Here is a 16,735-nt window from a genome sequence, read left to right on the forward strand (position 1 = left end):
AATAGCAAGACAAATGCGATTAATCTTCTGCAGTGATATTGTTGCTTTTCAGCAGCCAGAGCCAACTTTTCAGCCTGTTCATGAGCCATGCCAAGGACAAGTGGAACGTGCCTGCCCGGTACATGATGGAACGCTCGCTGAAGCGCGGCTCCCCAATAGTCAGTGGCGCCAGATTTCCCTCTAGTATATATTAGTATGAAACTCTATGGATGCATTGACGCCGCCGTTCATGTTCGAGGAAGAAATCCCACCAAAGTGGCTCCCACCCGCAGGGTGAGGTTGGACGAGGCTGAAATAAATAATTTCAGTCAATCACTAATATCAATCAATGAATATCTTCTGCCGACCCCGCAATTTCCAAGCATCCATACGTAGTTCTCTCAGATTTTTTTCCCTGAATTGATTCGTCGGGGTCCTCGCTCCTTCGATTTCCCTCTGTGTTGATAATGATGATAATGACCTTATTTTGTCCAAAACTCCGTGCAGGCTGCCTGTAAAGAGAAGCTGGTCGACTTCTTCTACAAGCACAAAATCATCTGGATCTCGTCGCTCGGAGTGGTCTTGCTGCTACAGGTGAGGGCACGCACACCGGAGCCCTTGAGCGGCCGTGTGTTGTCTGATCTGGAGACATCCGCATTGAAATCACTGATGACTATCATTGGATAAACTTGTAACGGATTATGGAGACATATGGGGCTAATGGACGAGAAGAGGAGTCTTCATCTTTATCGTCCCCATAACCACGGGTGTCTCCAGAAAGGAGATTGAGAGGCTCAAGCTCAGCTATTTGCACTGCTGAGCTTGAACTCAGCAAAAACCTCCAGAAAGGAGATTGAGAGGCTCAAGCTCAGCTATTTGCACTGCTGAGCTTGAACTCAGCAAAAACGTCACGTACAGTCATGGACAAATTAAACGCGAACACGAAAATATGAAGCAGCACGCACGAATAGCGCGATTTCTTTCCAGGAAAGTCAAAATGAAGCGTGGCTTAATTACAGAAACAAAATTGGAAAATATGGTTTCCCAAAATATTGCCACGAACCATGCATTGGGTTTGTTTATGTTTTTTTTTTACCGCCCGGCTGCGTCGGGCTGTGTTAGCTGTGTGCAAAGTGAAGCGCGTGTTCCTTTATTTTTTATGCCGCGCGTGTTATTTCCGTTGATAGGCCTGATAAACAAACGCCGATCAGTGTTTTCTTATAAGCCGGGGACGTGCTCGACTTCACGACAATAGGGAAAGTGTTTTGAACTAGAATAATATTCTAGAATAGCTATAATAGCTAGAACTAGAATAGCCCAGAATAATATTCTTTAATCTACAGTGTTCTGGATGTAATTCGACGGTTCGAGAAACACTCGCGCCCGCAGAGCAGACGCCGCGATATTCGATTCGCCGACACTCGCCTGCGCACGTCACTTTGTTGACTGCTGTTTCGCCGCCTGTGTATTCTTTGAGTTGTTAGGGGAGCACAAGCTCGCTCCAATAAACTTGCTTTTGCTTCAAGACAGCTGTGTCGTCTTTGGTTACGTGACGATATACCACGAGCGGGCCATTATTGGACCCCACAAGCAGCATATTTCAATTTTACGCGTTCTGGTTCATATTTTCGCGTTCTCATTCCATTTGTCCCTAACTGTACGTGTCACTATAGTCAGAGGCTTCACTGTGGACGTTTCTGTGGACGTTTCTGGTTTGTGAGTGACCTGATCTGTAGTGTTACAATGACCCCAGTCAGCCAACCACGCGGAACAGGACGCATACAGATTCAGTTCTCGCAAAGTGGCTACATTTGTGGCTGAACCCATTAGTGTACATCATAGTGACTAGAAGGCCATTGTTATTGTCATCCCCATGAAATAAAATAATGTTTGCAATATACATTTGTTAACCCTTTCTTAAAACCAGGGTGTCGAACCGGAACCGGATCCGAACCGAAAACCGGAACCGAACCCGAATTTTTGTCCGGAACCGGAACTGAACCGGAACAGTATTCTTTCCGCCATTTTGGAACTGAACCCGAACCGGAACGAATCGAAGGAACCGTTCCGAACCGGTTCCGGGGCCTCAAAATTATGATTTCTAGTTTTCCATTTCGGTCCCTACCTTTGCCACTCGCCAGACAGAACCATGAAATATTTCGCATAGTTTGCAGTTCCCAAGGCCCATCATGTTCTCTTCTTACTATTGCCTTCAATTTAATGTAAAGTTGTCCGTATATACTATCAGTTTGCGTTGTCCGTATATACTATCAGTTTGCCCATCTCTCTCTTTTACATTTAGCCTAACCTAAGTTAGAACGCATATTCCGAGGCAACATATCATGGAATATTCGTCATGGTTTCTATCTGCATGGTATTTAAAATCGTGTAAAGTTTTTAATGTGTTGTTAATTCGCATGCATCCCTGTCCGCTTGTGAAGGCCTTCAGGGACACCATCAACAATAAATCCATATATTCCACCTATTTTAGTTTGAATGGCCAGTTATATACAAACAGCACTGAGACACAAACACTCGTAGTTCTCAAAATTAACTTCACTTCTGCTTGTATACAGTGCCGTTGTGTCATTTGGTTACTGCTCTAAGAGAACATGAGATATAAAAAAGGAGGATTCTAATTTCCACTTTTAAACTATATTCGATAGTATTTTTTATGTTATCTTGAATCTGCTCAGCCTTAAACTTTAAAGGCGGATGGATTTAAGTCGATTAATGCGGGTTAGCGGGTAGACTGGTGTGGATTAGTTAGGTGAGTGAATGAGCTAATGTGGATTAGTTGGACTGGTGTGTTGATTAATTTGGATTCCCGGAAGTAGCGAGTCAGTTAAGGCAGATTAGACGGTGGGACCACACATGATATCTTTGGGGTCTTTGGCATTTGTAAATTTTGCAGCATTCTCCTTCTCGACCAATCACGACATTTTGCCAAGCACAAAGTAGCCGCAAAGTTATGTGACGACCACCTGAACGCCATAAAAATTTTTTCTTTATGCCCGTATTGCGCTGTTATGTCGTTTCTATATTAAAATTATCATCTCGCACTAAAGTTAATAACAAATTGCCTAATGCGGATTTTATATTCATCAAAGGGTTTTCAAAACGTGTATATATATGAGGTGAGACAGTTGGAAAGAAACTAAACTGAAAGAAAAAAAGGGAGGAACGATCAACTGGTTTGATGCAAGAGACGTCCGATAGCATTCTTCAATACCTTCTCTTTCTTTGTGCTACTGTTCTGCAGCCTCCCACAGGTGTAGCATCTCAACCCCCGAACACAGCCCCCTTCAAGCTAAGGAAGCGGCGCCAAAACTCTTATAACAGAGTCTTAGCAGGCGTGGCCCAACTTTGCCAACGATCGATTGCATCTTACAGCACTTGCATTGATCAATCGGAGACCACCAACGAGACAGTCACGATTGTATGGGCACCAGCTAATACTGGCATATCCGGCAAACAAGATCACCAACCTGGTGGCTCGAGATTGAACCCGCTTAGCCAGCTGATGAAGCCGGGCCCGAGTGCATGCATCCTGCAGTCACAGACCAGGAAGTTACTCAGAACTATAGCCTCTTCCGTAGAACGTATTCCTCCCAGCACAAATCGCTACCGATTAACAAGGAAAGATTACTCCGCGTCCTGCGGGCATACTCCTTCCCACACACCACTAGACTCCACCTCTTTGACGGGACACAGCTCTCTCAATTTTGTCGCTTGTGTGGAGAGCCTGGGAACCTCATACACATAGTAGGCGGCTGCGACAAGTGTACCGTAGATCCACCCAACCTCCACGTTTCCATAGAGATTTGGGAGACAGCCATGACCAGCTCCGGCCTTCTAGATCAGTTGCTCTTGATGGAAACGGCTGTCGATTCGGCCCCCTCGAATGAGGACGCCTCTCTGAACCTTTGCCTCAATTTAATTAAACTTCATTTTCTCTCTCTCTCTCTCTACAAGTGATCATTACTGCTGCTTGTGACTTCACTTGGCTATTATCTCTCTTAGAGCCCAATCGCTGTCTCCGGTCGCTGAAGGGCCATTAGAAAGTTCATATCTCCGGTGGTTCCCTATCCAATGCCGTCCTATACACGCCGTCCAATGAGCCTTTATAGCCGTTCTTTCTTTCCAACAGCTCTGTTATTAGATAAAAGATAAGCAGAAAGAAATTGCTCTAAATGCCACCTGCCACGCTTGGCAGTCAGAAATTAACGCCGACGCCGGACTGTTTTCTACTTCTAGCACTGCTAATCCTAAAGCGTCGTTGAAACTTGGGGTGGATGAAAAGCGTACCAGACCAACCGATTCATTTACAATGCATATTTTTTTTTACTCATTGTGCGAAAATAGGGGTGCATGCGTGCGTGCGTGCGTGCGTGCGTGCGTGCGTGCGTAACATTTGATCGATCCAAAAAAAGATGGCGGGCGCGTACCATCTCCTGCCCGCCAAAGAGACCGCCCGTTTGCCAGTACACTACCTGCCCACCTGCCTGCCTGCCTGCCTGCCTGCCAGGCAGAACATGCTGGTGAGAATGCATGATTTGGGGACGAGGGGCGGCCCGTCACGAGCTGCCGGGGGGGGGGGGGGAAGGGGAGACGCAAAATGCCCCACCACGGCGACACTCCAGGGTACCAAAAACGATTGTGGACGGGTGGGTCGTCTGCTTAGTAGGTCGAGGCAAAAGGCTACCTGCAGGGAGGCTGCTCATTGCCAGAAGGTTCTGGTTAGAATGCACTGATAGGGGAGGCGCTGGAAGCACCGGAGCGCTGCCCGCTGGCCAGGAGGGTACATGTTCGCCTTCGAGAAGACTGTGGCGAGGACGCATTATTTGGAGACGATGTGCGGCCAGCCCCGGTCGGCGAAGGGAGTGGATCACAGGGCGGCACAGCGGTGGCTCTGAAGAGCCATGCGTTAGAGCGCAGCCCTTAAGCGCCCGCTCCTGTGGTTTTGCGTAGCTTCTCAGCGTCGGCCTCGTTGTAACCGAGAGAACGAAGACGCCACCGAAGATAGAGCGAGCAGGAAAGCGGAGGACGAAAGTATGGCGAAAGTGGGAGGGGAGGGCGAAATTTCCAGAACGCGCGAGACATGCTCCACGGCAGCAACGCCTTACGAGATAACGGCAGAGTATACCGCATGCCGTCGTGCATTTGTTGTGGATGCCATCACTCCCTAAGACACAGCAGCTATGCGCCGTCGCCGAAACGACTACAGTTCGCCCTGCGCTCAAATTTCGCATTAGCGACTATCGTAATCGACTGCCATATTCTGTTTCCTCAAGAAAACAACCGTAGTGTTTAAAATTGCAGTGGTATAAGCCAAGAATAAAATAAAATTAAATCATGAAAATGAACGAACTTAAATTAATAAAGCTAAACTTGCGGCCATAAAGAGCAATGCTTTCGCATTCATACAAATAGTGCCCTTAAGTACCCCAACGAACCTTTTGTTTAGCTTCAGTTATTGTTGTAATCGTTGACCTACCTGTCACGATTTGGCCCGCATTCGGGAACGTGGGAGGGTCGTAGTGCTCTCCACCCGAGGGACGACACGCAGCGTGCTGGTGGTGACGGTGACTGACCGCGAGCAGCTCTGCTCGTCGGTGTTTATTCGCCAGCCGTGCACAATGTTTCTTTCACACCCAGCTTGGCAGGGCCACGAACTTAGCGGCCAACGAAAATTGGGGAGGGGGCGGGGGCGCCACATACTCGTCAAACTACCATAGAAAACGTTTTGCAGTAGCTTGTACAGTTAAAGGAGCTATTGAAGACTTTAGATAAACTCGCCGCGGTGGCTCGGTGGCTAAGGCGTTGCGCTGCTGAGCACACAGACGCGGGTTAGATTCCCAGCCGCGGCGGCCGCTTTTCTGATGGACGCGAAAAGCGAAAACATCCGTGTGTACGAGATTTCGGCGGACGTTAAAGATCCCCATGTGGCCAAAATTAATCCGGAGCCCTCCACTACGGCGCGCCTCATCGTCTGCGTTGCGTCAGCGCGTTAACCCCTACAATAATAAATAAATAAATAAATAAATAAATAAATAAATAAATAAATAAATAAATAAATAAATAAATAAATAAATAAATAAATAAGCACTTTCGATAACCGCTTTCACTCTTCTGCGCGTCTGGAAGCACTGCGAGAACTATAGCAATTGCCAGCACAGAGCAACAGTGCGTGATTTCCTCGTCGCTGCGGATGCAGCTTCCGTTTCTGCTTCGCTTTTCTGGCTTTCTTTTTAAAGCGGCTATGAAATGCGTTCTATTCTGCAACTTAAGGAAAGCCGGCAAATAGCCGCTACACCACTGTAATGATGTCATTCAGCGGTCCCCGCCCATGAAAATAGTGACCACGGTGCCCGGAATTACACGCAAGGAGCATATTCCACCTGCCGCTCTACGGTTTTTGCTCTTGAATATATGTACAACACATACGGAGGTCATACACATCTGTACACTGATGGATCGGTGTCATCCACATCATCCACTGTCGCAGTGTGGATACCTTCGTCCCGCACCACCCTCAGTGCCATGCTCAGCCACAAAACATCATCTACGGCCGCCGAACTTGCAGCTCTGCGGATGGCCTTGGCTCACATCATCGAGCAGCCGGCACGCGCGTGGGCCATCTTCAAGGACTCTCGGGCTGCACTGCAATGTCTGGCGTCTTTCCCCAAAGATCAGCTTGTGCTTGATGTACAAGCTTTACATCTTCAAGCTCTGCAAGCGCACCATCAAATAGCACTTCAGTGGCTCCCTGCCCATTGCGGGATAACTGGAAATGTGAAGGCGGACGTTGCAGCATCCAAAGCGCATGACCAACGCGGATCAAAAATACCGGTGCCATTTTCTCGCAAAGATGCTTCAGCCCTTGCATCTAGTGTGGCATGGAGCATGCAGCGATCGCTTTGGGCAGACGCATCCCGCCATTACGCTCCCCTCTACTCTATCGACCCGCATTGTAATTTTGAGATGCCACCGGGACTATCCAAGCATGATGAAGCAGTACTGCACCTCATGCGGTTGAACGTCGCATACACGCGATACTACTGCTACAAAATCAATCAGTCCTCCTCGCCTCTGTGCCCACAGTGTGGTGTGCGTGAAGACCTCCAACACCTAATATGTGACTGTGTGCGCTTTAATACACAAAGAGTGTATCTCGCAGTGTCCCTGGGCCGGCCGCTGTCCGCAAAACTAGAACTGAGGGACGTATTAGGTCCTTGGAACTCTTCCAAACGTGTCGCTCTTGCAACGAAAGCCTTATTGGCATACCTAAAAGACACAAGTCTTGATCAGACTTTATAATTAGTTAAAATCATATGTATTCCTCTTCATCATTATAATTATCATCGTCATCGCATTCATCTGGCGTAGCAAGCCAGGCATCATGGCTGGGCTGACATCGCCAGTTTTCATTAAAGACTGTTCTCTCTCTCTCTCAGCGGTCGAAGAACGCCAAGACCGGGAAGGAGAGAAAATATTTTAAGCAAATTTCTAAGTTATCTGATGAGGAGAGAGCAGTAATTTTTGGCTGAGGCACTTTGTGACCCCTAATCTAAGTACAGGATGTGTTGGTTGACTACTTTCTACAAGCATTTAGAAAAAAGTTGAAAAAAGTGTTGCAGGGTCGCTTTAGTTTGGCCAAGGCAAAATATTTGCACAAAGAAACATTCATTATGACTTGGTTTCATGCCGCCTTGATAAGGAAACGAAAAACGAGCACAAAAAAATTAACAGAAAAAAACACGCCTGCTTTTTTTCTTCGAACCCGTTTGAACCGGTTCGAACCGGTTCGAACCGGAACGGAATGGTGCTCTGGAACTGAACCCGAACCGAACCCGAAAGGCTTGAACCCGAACCCGAACCGAACCCGAAAAAAGTCCGGTTCGACACCCTGCTTAAAACATGAGTAGTGGCACTGCTTCTCCAATTTTTTATCTAGGTAGCTGCAACGGATTATCTGCACTAAGTAGTGGAGCTTCCAGGTTAATTGGCTGATCAAGCCCTCGGTTCAGTACTTCGAGAATGTCACGCCTGCCTGTGCGGCACCTTTGGCAAGCGTGTGAAAATTTGGTACGGTATGGATACGTAGCACCAGCGAAAAAGACACGGAGTAGGAAAGATGCAGATAGGACGCTCGCTAGACTTCATCTGAAAACTACTTTGCACAGCGAAAAAAGGAACAAAAATAGAACAAACGAAAAATAAGTTTTAGCGTCACAGCTATAGGCCCAACCCAACACATGTCAGTGGCGTCGGAACTATTTTTACCCTGGGGGAGTGAAAAATATGCCACCATAATATTAAAATAATATTATTTTAATATCTTTATCACTGATTTTCTTTTAGTACTTCTGCAGGAACTGTACAGTGGCGCTACAATGACTAGTATTCATGAGTAATCACGATCAGCCCACCAACAGAAAATAAAACCAAATCGAATATTTATCAACATCACAGACGCTGCAAAGTACAGTGAAAAGGCCAGTTAGTGACTTTACGGTGACTGTGCCCTCTACACGAGGCAACGATAGCACGAACTCTTCTATAACTTTTTATTTATCAGTGCAAAAAGGAGAGTACCTATTAATAAATGCAAAAAGAAGAAACGTGCAAAAAAAAGCAGCACACATTTCCAACACATTTATATACACACCTCCTAACCGCGAACATACTTCGAGGTCCGCACATTCATGCTACCAAATGAAGGCGTACACGATGTATATTGACACAGCAAGAGAGTTCAATATACAGATAAGTTGAAATAAGAAGTTATACAATGCATTAAAATGCAAGTTACATGTAGATCGAAGGATGTGTGTTAAAATGTTAGAGTACGTGTATGCACTACAGATCATTTGTTTTAGTTTTGTACCGATAATTTCTGGTTGCCGGGTGTGCCATTATATTACAAAGCTTGCAGTGGTAAGATACGGACGCATTCATATTTCGTAATATATAGCCTCACTCTGCTGACAACTTGTTACCGCGTGAGTAATCATGCGGTTGGTGCAAGCCGCTGAGGGAACCACTGTTTCGTTAGCGTAATGAGATATTGGTCATACTGTCCAGTGGAGCTGGCTATCATGATAGTATGACCCCAATGCCAAGGGCAATGCCAAGATGTGATCCATCATTTCATTGATACCGCAGAATTAGAATATTTGAGACGGGAGAGTAGCTTGTCAAATGTGTTATACGAAGGCCTTTCAGCTATATATCTGCTGAAGACGGGTGACGTCAAAACAGTATTTTTTTCAGAATTAGAGCCATTCATAACAGCGAAAAATGTCGTTTAATTAAAGACCAGCGCCGCTGGAGTTTCGACTGAATGTAGTCTGGCCCTTAAATATTGTCCCCTCAAATAAATTTAACTTTCCCTCAGCCGTTTGTGGCTCATCAGAAATGTTCAAGTGCCCTTTAACAGGGAGAGCCGTGCTACCCCATTTGTAAAAAAAAAAAAGGAATCCATCGCTCCCCCAGCACAGCCTGTTCAGACGTCCCTGTGGAAAACTATGTATCGCGCATGCGCTTTTGCAAGAAGCACAAGTTTTTCTCTGTGAGATTAATCGAAGAATTAATTGCAACGGCGATTGGGCACCTGAAGCGTAGGTTGGATAAGTTGCTCAGTGTGTGTTGTTTGATGGGACACACTTGACCTTGCATAAAACTGTCGGCAGTTGCTCCGCCTGGGCGACCGCATTATAGTACCAAATACTCGGAGAGTCACCAGTCATCACTCAGTCAAGTACACAGCGAAAATCCAAGCAGGAGTCGAGGCAAACTCTCTTCGCGCAATCGAGTGGCCCCTAAAGAATATAATGTCCTTTGGTGTAGCATGTGGCATTCCTATAGCTACCAGAGATCATAAAAATGTTCGTCCGCTAGAGGTTGTTTTCGGAATGCAGTGATCAGTGTCATCACCAGGAACTCTGCACGAGGGGCACAAAGGGGATAAGGAAAAGCTGACCTTGCATAGCCAAGATGGTATACGCACCGAGGATGTTGTTACTTGGTGGAGCAAACAGGCTTCGACGCATCAGCCTGCCGTGACAAAGGGCTTGAAAAGTTGCTCAGCGCTCCTAGATTAAGTCCTGCGGACCGACCGAAAAGCAGAGCAGCAAAAGCACGCACCTAGCTTGGAGGTGTGTACGGTATCCGTCTGTAACGCGGGGAGACAGGATCCGCGCCTGTTCTAGTTTTCCGAGCACAACTAAGAGGGTCAGCTCCAGCTGCGCGGCATCTTGTGCGCAGGTGACGGCCATCCTGCTGTCGGTGTACCTGATCAACGCCAAGAAGCGAGAGATGCGCGAGAGCTCCTTCAGCTCGCTGACCCACCGATCCTACACGACGGGGTACTGACAGCGGCCCCCATCGGCACCGCCGGCGCAGGAACCGTCGGAAGTGCTTGTCTGGCTCTGACCGCCGGGGGAGACTCGACCCTTCTACTCACCGCTGCGTAGCGAGCCGCACCTACCGGACTCGTTGCAGTGACCTGCGCTTGCAGACCGGACGCCCTTCGCGCCAGGACGTCGCTCTCTTACAGTGACCATCTGGATGAAAGACTCTTGAGATGGGGCAGTGGCTTCAACCACACTTTTGCAGACCTTGTGAAGGTGTGATCTTGTCCCGTAATGATGCTGGTTGGAACCTAATTTATGACTGCGCTATAAACACATAAAAATAGGCCCAAATCTTGGAAGAAAACAAAAAAAAAAAAGAACAGCGTGTAATATGGGTTCATTCTTTCTTGTACGGGAGCAGTGGAACGGGGAGTCACGAAACGTGGCTTCAATGGCTATAGGCCCTAAGAAACGCAGAAACTTCGCTCTATTTAGTTCGACAACTTCTCTGGTACATGTCATCTTCATTGGTAGTAAATTACCTACACGTGGCTTACTAAGGCACCTTCGTCCTGTTTGGTCTCTACATTCACACCTTTCTTCTAGTGGGGCACTTTTCTCCTGCGAGTATTGATGCCACAGTGTCGCAAACGGAGGATTGATGACATCCGCGAGCAGGCGGATGAGATAAGCTAAGACTAAAACCAAAGCGGCAGTAACATCGGTAACCAGGAGCCCAACAGTAACTATCGGGTTACCATTGAGACGTCACGTCAGTACTACCCAAACGTGCAGCAATGGCGAATCACAGAGGAAGCGCTCGAGACGATCGACCTCCACCTAATCACCTCTTGAACTACCATCGCTAAGGGCACAGTTCGTGCCACCCAATCGCTCCAGTTCCTATTCACCCGAAACCCTAAGGCTTCTGCCCCCCACAAGACGATCACTTCTCTGACGTCATGTACGGTTTAGATGACAATTCTGTTTATATAACCAAGACGGCATTCGCGTGTTAGTTACCCAAGGCAGCTTTCATTCACGATGCATTGTCTGCTGAACTTCGTGCACTTCAGAACAAAATATCCTATGATACGTAATTCATGTCTTTGTTGACGAAATCTACCTACATGGTACTGATCGAGTTGCCTCTATTGATCAGCGTCAAATATAGGATAGTTTCGATCCCGTCAACGAGGCGAACATGGATCACATCCCTGGCTAAACGTATGCTCTGCTTCAAAGCGCTGCATTTTTGCGAGGCGCAGGGTCATGAAGTGTACGCTAATGAGTGGGCAGAAACAGGACACGAACCTATGGAAGTATTTTGTATGCAACACGATGAAGCGAACGCTGTTCCACAACTGAAAGCTTCCGCGTGCCTTTCAAATTCATCTGGCAGTTCTATCATTGCAAAATGAAATCGCTTGTAAGTTACGCAAACGTGCAAGATGTGAATGATTACGGGATGCTGTCGCATCTTAATGTGGGCTTCTTATGTGCAGCAAAGCAGCTGTTCTCCATCCTGCGCTAGTATAAAGCAAATTTTATTTTCCTGTTACCGTTTCAGGTTCCAAAAATGAAATAGCGGGCATTGAAAAGAAAATGTCAGGGTGGCAAACGTCAGACGTTATAATGCTCCGGGCAATACGTGCGACACTAGTTCTGTTTTTCAAAGCAGTATCTGCGTCTACGGTTGCTTTTTACACGCTAAGTAGGACGCTGTAGACTAGCTGCTGGGCAATATCGCCTGCAACGAGCTAGCAGGCAGGACAAGATTAATGTAGATCAATAAGTCAACGCGTGCTGGATTTCCCACTCCACCCTTTTGTCTTTCGGTCACACCCGTTTTCTTGTCGGAATTTCTTCACACTGCTTCGTGTGCAATTGTGGTAATGCAACTCAGTGCCCTAATGAAGTCATCCCGGTGTCCTCTCCGATACGTGACCAGAGCAGGCATCGTTTCGAGGTCCGGCTTGTCGACGCTCACACGGAGAGCTACAGAAAAGCATTAGCCGCAGCTGCTCCCGTACAGGGTACCAGAAATAGCTCAGGATCAGAGCCCCGCTGCTTGCTCACAGTTCGTAATGTGTACTGCGCATGCGCGTAAATGCAGGTAGATTATCATGAGCTGTGTACCGGCACGTCGATTCTGGTCTGCTACGTCTTTAACTGTCGTGCTTCGCAACCCCGCATACGCGGCATGCACTACAATAAGTTGCAGTGTACTACTAAGGCTGTCCCCGTCTTGATGCATGAGCACTATCATCATCCTTTTCACGGTGACAACGATGTTTATGGCGTGACCAGCTCCAGGAAAACGTTGGAGCACGACGAGATACGATGACACTGCAAGTCAGTGCGAAAGCAAGCAGTGTAAGAAAATGGCCTGGTATCCCTAGGAAAAGACTCCCCTTTTTGCTTCCGTGCATTCAATGTTCTTGCTTGCGCATTTCGTCTAACAGGGCATAGTTAGGGACACATACTTTATGACGAAATGCTGGAGTCAAACCTTTTCTCACCAAACTCATTCATCGAACTAATGCATCGACGCCTTAATCGTTCGGTGACCAAACTCATATTTGTTTAGCTCTTGGAGTCGAATAGCTCAAACGTATTAGGAAAGGCACATCGGAGAGGAAAAAAGTTTGGGAAGTATAATGCCAGATAAACAAGTGGACGTCTGTATTCTATTGTCGAGGAAAATGTCCAACCACCATTTCGTCCTTAGAAGCGAAGTATCTGTACGGTTCGGCGGTATAGGAGTGTAGACAGATCGCTTTTTTGCTAGCGCTAGTCAAAGAAGGTAGGATTACCTCGTCTAGGGACAAAAAAAAAAACCGAACACTGCGTCTTCACGTCACCGCTTTCGCAGTGGTGTGTCCAGGACTCCAAAGATGTACCCACTCTCACGACGCCGCGCAAACATGAAGGACATATCAACATCTATGCAATGTCCCATACATTTCGTCGCTATTCGTGGCCGACACTTCCCTGACAACTTCATGCCTCCACTTATCGCTCATTATCACGTCGCCTTGTTTGTAATCACTCATGTGCAGGAACCTCCTTTTCGTAACTCGCTTTGTACTGCCGCGGGTGCTCACACGATGACATCCACAACACGAAAATACTCCACGTGATAACGTAACTGCCCTTTCCAACAACACCTCATTTTAATCCCTTATCTCGCCCGATAATCTCAATTCCCGCAACCAATCGATTCATCCTCACTGCACTTCTTCACACATTTCCACTCCACCACCGTTGAAATAACCTCCTGTAACACTCAGGGCACACGTAACTTGGTAGAGAATACCCACGATTGTAAAAGCAGCATTTTTTCCAAGTTCATCGTCATGCTGTTCACCAAAGATTCTTGCCTATAGTTCGATTGGGAGATACGCCCGCATGAGTAGGCTTGTGAAGGCGTGAATGTTGCATTCAAGCCTTCACAATGCACAATGAAATGCACAAAATGCAGCACAATGCGGCATTGTGCGGTATTGCGCTGCATTGCGGCCTGCAATGACCAGTATTAAGTTAAGTGTTCTTAAGTTGACGCGGCATTGTGCTGCACTGCGGCCTGCAATGACCAGTATTTAGCTAAGTGTTCTTGAGTTGACTCTTCGGCAGACGAAGCAAATTGTCCCGCCTTACGCAGAGCTTTTCAATGTGTACAGGGTGCGAGACTACGTCTGACATTGCGTTGCCTGCATGCATACACCGTTCTCATCTTAGATATTGTTTGGTAAAAGGGATTTAGGTAATTTTATAATGGCATGGCACCAGTTCAGGTGAAAATGAAAATGCAACAGCCGAATAAAACTTCTTGAACCCTTTTTAACACATCGTATTTTTAGCATAAAAAGCAGGCCATCAATTTTAAGCGTTTTGATGATGGGCTGAATGTTGCGGTGAATCGTTTGCTAGTTCAACAGCCTGTGAACCAGTAGCAGGAAAAGTGCGTAATTCCCAAAATCAGGGTCATTTTTTTAATATGGGATGGGGAATTTTGCAACTCTATATATTAAGGAACTCTGAATGTAACCAGGCGTAAACCAGCATCTTTCAGTGTCTAGCGTTCTCAGATGCCTTAAAGGTTCAATACATCCCATTTCTTGCCATCAAAAAACGTTTATTCTCTCTCTCTCTCTCCCACCAACACGTTTTATGTCCCTGTCACCCGAACCTACCTGAATTTAACTAACTAAATAAGATTTTATTTAACGGTAATTACCCACGTACATCGACCGCCACTGGACGAAAAACTTTAGTTACAACAGATTGTGCAAGTGACTCATGAAAATAAGCTCAACGCTGACATTGTGATTGCACTTTAATCCCCCCCCTCCCCCCCTCAAGAAAAGTAGCCCCTCCCGGGTAGGCATTACTCGCACTGTTTATTAGCTAGAGACGGTATTTTTCAGCATTGTTTAGACGGCCCTGTAAACGGCTCTGTGAGCGGACAGTATTCTTTTGTCAGCAGTCTTGTGTGCGTTTTTTTTTTGTTGTTGTGTGTATGCTGGCTATGACAAATGCAACGTCCGCAGTGTCTTCCACAGCTGTCGCTCCTTACAACCCACGCACAGATTGAGTTAAATACAGCAGCGCTTGTAGTACGCAGCGACGTTTTCTTAACAAAACCAAACTGATCGCGCCCTGTACTTGTAACAAGTGAAGGAACAAAATAAATTTTTTACAGAAAGGAAAAGTCAAGATTAAAAAAAAAAAACAACTGCAATACACTCTACCTTCCAGCTCTAGATTTCTTGCAGTTCTCGTATGGAGCTTCGCGTTGTCGTGTTTGACGGAGCTGAGACGACATTTTCACTTTAACTTGAGTATACAACGAAGTTGATAAAAAAAAAACGAGTGGCATGATGTTTCCTTAAACGATACACTCCTTTTATTTAACTTCCTCTCATTGGTATATTATGTGATAAGTGCCAATTTGAGTACCATCATAAGAACTCAGCGATGGGATTCACAGAGCGATTCACAACAACACGTGCCTTGTACGTAGAGCACATTTCTGTGTATCAAAACTGCTTTCTGGATAAAAACCCAAGCATTTGTTCTCAAATTCAGAAAATAAGAATTACTGCCGTCATCAATGCACTAACTACAATGCAGCGTATGTCGTGGTCAATTAAAAGCCAATCGCCTCTCGACTGTGGTGCATTCCTGTTCCCGCACGAGACACTGATTTTCTTGAAAGTTGAACGTCAGAGTTTGCTGTAAAATATAAAGAGAAGTTAAAGAACAGTGCTTTACAGTAGTTCTCACTTGTGAGAGCAAGAATAGATAAACGCGTGTACAAGTTTGTTACAGCACGCACTGACAAGGCATACCCTTGTAAGGAAAAGGAGAAAGGAATGATTACACGAACTCGCGATAAGAACTCTCAGGTCGGTCATCATCATCCCATTCAAGTGATCGGCGGCGCCGCAGTGACCGGTGTACACAGCACTCAAGGCCGACTGCAAGCAAAGCAAACAATACAGACTGTTTTGTGCATTTGTTATCCGCGATATCTCTGAGTGATGCAGCCCGCGTGTACAAAAAAAAAAGCTTATAGTAAAGAGTGTAGAGTGCGTGTTGTGTACATGTAAGCACCTCGTCGGCGTCGTTCACGTCGTATGTACAGCAGAATCTCGTTATAGTAACCCCGCTCATTGTAAACCTGTATGTTACAGTAAAAGGTAGCCCTGTTGTCAATATCCGATTTTGAGGTGCCTCGAGGAAAGCTTCGATGTGGTGAACCTCCTGCCTAAGTCCCGATTTATGTTGATTCTAACGGGATTGAACTGTACTGGAATGCATTGACTGTATAAACGAGAATGTTTGCAGTTGTATGGTTTACGCGGTGAAAAATAAAGCTTGAAATGACGGAATGAGTTTTGAGGTTGTGTTCTGGTCACTCGTTACACGCAGGGATGAAACAAACTAATTGTTCATACCACACAGAACAGAACAGAAACAAAATAATTGGGTATCCTGCCGGGGGAATGACGCTGATGGAGACCAAGTAAGTATGCTACGATTGCATTCAGGCTGAATTACGTGAAGTAAATTCACAACATAACAGGGGTTGTTCGTTTACGGGGAAAAAGCATTTCACACGCCGAACATGTTTCAGGAGAATCGGGTTAAACCTGATTTCTCCCCGAATTAGAACCTTTTAAAGTAGCGATCTGCACAACCGTGCGCTTATGGTCCGCCGCTCGCAACCAATATTTTTTTTTTATTTCTTGGCAAAAACCAAAGGGAGGCTGAGACTAAAGGCTAACGTGGCCTGACAGAGGCCTCAGCCACCCGATTTACAGCGTACATAACAACACGTCTGTTCACAAATTTAAGCATGATAGTACAATCGTAATAGAGAAATAGCACAA

General features: G+C 46.2%; 2 protein-coding genes across 2 annotated transcripts in view; one reads left to right on the forward strand and one right to left on the reverse strand.

The window, feature by feature from the left end:
• LOC144159126 (uncharacterized) overlaps positions 1-16,234 on the forward strand; it is a 135,714-nt gene extending 119,480 nt beyond the window's left edge. Inside the window, exons 8-9 of the mRNA XM_077690422.1 lie at positions 487-573; positions 10,249-16,234. Of these exons, the coding sequence (XP_077546548.1) occupies positions 487-573; positions 10,249-10,356 (195 nt within the window). The 3' untranslated portion in view covers positions 10,357-16,234. The remainder of the gene's footprint in view (positions 1-486; positions 574-10,248) is intronic.
• Positions 1-16,735, reverse strand: part of LOC144160031 (uncharacterized) — a 186,416-nt gene that overhangs the window by 157,240 nt on the left and 12,441 nt on the right. The window lies entirely within an intron of this gene.

This window comes from Haemaphysalis longicornis, unplaced genomic scaffold (genome assembly GCF_048455015.1).
Source record: "Haemaphysalis longicornis isolate Haplotype H1 unplaced genomic scaffold, Haemaphysalis longicornis Haplotype H1 scaffold_10, whole genome shotgun sequence".
In the NCBI taxonomy this organism is placed as follows: Eukaryota; Metazoa; Arthropoda; class Arachnida; order Ixodida; family Ixodidae; genus Haemaphysalis; species Haemaphysalis longicornis.